Source organism: Leucopleurus acutus (assembly GCF_964270905.1).
Source record: "Leucopleurus acutus genome assembly, chromosome: X".
Classification (NCBI taxonomy): domain Eukaryota; kingdom Metazoa; phylum Chordata; class Mammalia; order Artiodactyla; family Delphinidae; genus Leucopleurus; species Leucopleurus acutus.
The window spans coordinates 89,651,514-89,655,512 of NC_139148.1; the positions used below are offsets into that span (position 1 = coordinate 89,651,514).

The 3,999-nt window shown below is 48.9% G+C and overlaps 1 protein-coding gene across 1 annotated transcript; it reads right to left on the reverse strand.

The window, feature by feature from the left end:
• Positions 1-1,947: 1,947 nt before the first annotated feature.
• On the reverse strand, positions 1,948-3,463 carry BEX4 (brain expressed X-linked 4). Its single transcript, XM_082865028.1, has 3 exons — positions 3,346-3,463; positions 2,866-2,943; positions 1,948-2,530 (listed from the first exon to the last, which is right to left on the reverse strand). Exon 3 carries the CDS (start codon positions 2,523-2,525, stop codon positions 2,163-2,165), a length of 363 nt encoding a protein of 120 aa, XP_082721154.1. The 5' UTR covers positions 2,526-2,530; positions 2,866-2,943; positions 3,346-3,463; the 3' UTR covers positions 1,948-2,162.
• Positions 3,464-3,999: the final 536 nt, after the last annotated feature.

Genomic DNA, 3,999 nt, shown 5'->3' on the forward strand with positions numbered 1-3,999 from the left:
CAAAATATTGACCTTTACTTCTTCCAGAAAGTCTGTTCTCATCCCCCACCATCCCCAAAAACCCTGGTGAGGCTGCCTTGCTTTCCTTCCACCAGTCAAGTTCTGATCTCATTCCCATATTTTAAAAAAATTGAGGCTGCTTTGGGAAATCTAGGATTGGGGTAGAAGGCACAGTATTGATTTTCTGAGGGACCAAAAAGCCATTTACGAACATCACTCCATCAGCTAGCCTTTATGAAGTGCCTATGAGTTCACCTGTGCATTTTTTTTATCAGACTCTCCCTTCCTCTAGACAGAAAATGAAAGATCATTCCAGCCCCAAAATATTAACGGTCAGAGTCCTCCTTAAATATGTTTCTCAATTGAACGTGCAGGGACTCTGATGACTAAAGTGTGAACATCAAATAAACAGTGATTTTGTATAAGTTGTGTAAGTTTGTCCATACACACCACTGGCAATAAGCACACACTGCAAAAATTTCCAAGTCATGTCTTGTGAAGGTACTGTGGTGAGGAGACAATCACCCTGAACTGGAAACTGTGGTCCCAGCTCTACTACTCACTGGCTGTGTGACCTTGGAAAAATCACTTTCCTACCAGTTTCCTCATCTGTGAAATGAAGTTTGGACTGATAAAATGACTTCGTTTTTTTACCCTGTGACCTAGTTAGAAATACATCTTATAAGGTGACAATATTTCTTACATGTAAAACTAAAACAAGTTTCTCAAAATAATTCTTAACACTACTCATGGGTGATGAACTCTGATGATTTTTGGTTTATTCTTTTTAAAAAATTGCTTGTGACCCACAAAACTGATTTCAAGAGTTGTAACAGGTGGCAATTCTCACTTTGAAGTACACTGGATTGAAGAAACTTTAAAATTTCTTTCTGCTCTATTCTAAAAATTAAAATGTCTACACTTTTCCAAAGTGTCTACATTGGAAACACTAAAAAGCAAAATATAGAACAACAGCCTCAGTCTTGCTGAGTTTGATCTTCCTCAGCTTGTTATCAGTTACAAAAGTCAAATATTCTCCACCTCCAGATGACAAAGTCCTATAGAAAATGTCCCAGATCAGACCCCCCCCCCCCACCAAGATGCACAGCAGAGGGTAAGCTTGGTACTTAGCATCTCTGAACTCCAGTACCCTCATCTGCCACTGTCCCTACCACTCTTATAATCAGTCTATTTTAGGGTCTTGTACTTTTTTAACATTTTTGCCCATTGAATTCAGGAAGTATTCATCCTGTTATTCCACGTACTTTGTTTACACTTAATGACATGAAACACACATACGTTCATGGAATATACATACAATGATACACACTTATGTACACAGATATCCAACATACATACAAACAATAGTGGCCTCAGACTTCAGTGTACTCTAGAATTACCTGGAGAGTTTACTAATAAATGGAAATTTTGGAATCCAACTCTGTGGGTCTGGAAGATAGGAGCCAGAGGTCCTACATTCTCAAAAAGCTCCCCCATCGGGCTTCCCTGAGTGGTGCAGTGGTTGAGAGTCCGCCTGCCGATGTAGGGGACACGGGTCTGTGCCCCGGTCCGGGAAGATCCCACATGCTGCGGAGCGGCTGGGCCCATGAGCCATGGCCGCTGAGCCTGCGCGTCCAGAGCCTGTGCTCCACAACGGGAGAGGCTACAGCAGTGAGAGGCCACAGCAGTGAAAGGCCTGCGTACCGCAAAAAAAAAAAAAAGCTCCCCCATCAAGGTATTTTTATGCAGATGGTGGACTCACACTCCTTGAAAAACAGTAGGACATACATTCTTAAAAGATACTGAATTATGAATACGATCCTTTCTGGTTGAGGACAAGAAAAAATAGTCAAAAGACAATTGAGATTTTGAGTCCAGGGATCTAGGAGAGGAAAGGTAACATTAACAAAAAATAAAGACTGGTGTGTCACAGGAAGATTGCTTTGTAAACTGCTTTATTAATTTCGTATTATGAAAAGAATAATTTTCCTATAACTGGATGAAATTGCCCTGCTGACAGAAAGTTTCACAGAGACAAAGCAATATTCAATTAGAAACTGGTAAGTGGAAACACCAAAAGGTTTACAGAAAAAGTAAATCAGAAAAACTACAAGCATGTAGAGCAGAGGCCACATTACTGACCTCAGGGATAATCTTAGGATTCAAGGTATAAGGCAAAACTCATAATGATTGTCAGGTTCAGGAGTTTGGTAGCGCAAATGATGCCTCATTTGCTGCTTCTTAGTCTTTCTCCTGATTTCCATCATCTGCCCTACGTGCTTTTCTACATCATCCCCCACTTCATTGTGATCAATATGCCTGCTGGGTATGGCCCATCGAAAATTAGGGACAAGTCGTCTAATCCGTCCCAGCCTGACATTTCCTCCAGGCTTCTGGCCTCTACCCCCTCCTAAATCGCGTGATTCCTCTCCATTCTGCAAAGGGGCCTGGTCCCCGCCTTTCTTTTCCTGTTGGGTATTTTCCATGTTGAGATTTTTTACTGCTTGTTCCTCTTTGGACGCCATTGCTCCTAGAAGACAAAAGACAAGAGAATGTACTATTTTCTGGGTGGACTGATCAGCACCGAGGACAGAGGCCCTACTAAGCACCTCTCAAGACTTCCAGCCCCGGATGTAAAGGCTCTTCAAATTTTCGTTTTCCCACCTGAGAGGTTCCTTATGCCCTCTAGGGGGCCCCCAGTCCAAGCTCTCCCCCTCCCTCGCCCAAAACCCACCATTTTCCCTGCCTATCCATGCCCGCGTCTCTGCAGGCACCAAAATGGAGGACAGGGTAGGGGGTGGTATTTGGGGGGTCTTAGGGCTATCCACACGTTCCCCCCACATCCCAACTGTCCCCCGCACAGACCTGGGCCTATCCTCGCGGTCTCCTGCCCCTCCCGATTCTTGCTGCAAGTGCGCCGCCGCGACACTTCGACTCGCAGACCTGCAGAGAGTAAGGGTGGGGGAAGGGGGGCTGCTGCATCCGGACGCTCGGCCCCTTCTCAGCCCCGCACCTCCCACCCCCGGCCACCCCCACCCAGCGTCCCCCGCTCCCATCCTCAGCCGCCCCCGCGCCGACCACCATTTTCTACCCCGAGAAGAAAGGGGGCGGGGCGGGGGTGTCGGAAAAGCTCGCTGTGTTGCGAGAAGCAGGCAGTCGCCTCAGGGCCGCGCGGCCCGCCCCCAGAGAAGGCCTACCGTTTTCTGTGGCCAAACGCCAGGCCGCAGGGGGCATGGGGGCTGCGGTCTCCGCCCCGGGGCAACCGGATCCCCGGGGAGGGGTCCGCAGGCCGTGTCCGTTCGCCAATGCCACCTCTGGGGACCCCCCCCCCTCCGTGTCCCTTACCTGCTCCTCCCGCGCCTCTTATTTTTGGGGGCCGACCCCGGCCCGCACTCCCGCAGGGACCGAGAAGGCAGCGAGCAACAGCTTCGTCTACCGTTAGAGCGCGGCGAGCGCCAGTCGGCGCTGGCCGTTCACGTGAGGCCTCCGTCACCGCGGGACGCCACGCCCTTGCCACGCCCTCTCCTGCACTACGGGGTCGCGCCGAGCCGGCCGTGCGCACCTCCCCCTGCACCCCGTGTCACTTGTCCAAGCACCGGCCTGGGCCCCGAAGCTCTCCTTTTTTTGTGTGTTCCTGGGCCTTTCTCTAACGGCCGTAGAAGGACAGTATTTCCCAGGGGGCCATTGGCCATTCCCACTGCTCTTCTGGGGACTTGCCTTTGCCCTCCTCTGCTCCCAGGATACACCCCTCCCCCTTCCAGTATTCAGGCGTAACATTTTAGGGGGTGCAAAACCCCTCTGTACTGAAGATAAATCGCACTTTAATGCAATATTCTAAAAAAACAAAATTAATGCAAGAATATCTATGATGAGCAAGGTGCCCCAAACACCCCACCCCCAAACTGTTGTCCTCCTTGTTACCAATGCCCACTGTTTTCTCGTTTTCTCTATACGCAAATGCATGGTGGGGGCAACAGTAAGTGAATCAAGGAGATGGAG

Bases quoted from the DNA above. Each gene is read 5' to 3' on its own strand.
- BEX4 (XM_082865028.1), bottom strand. From the start codon at position 2,525: ATGGCGTCCAAAGAGGAACAAGCAGTAAAAAATCTCAACATGGAAAAT.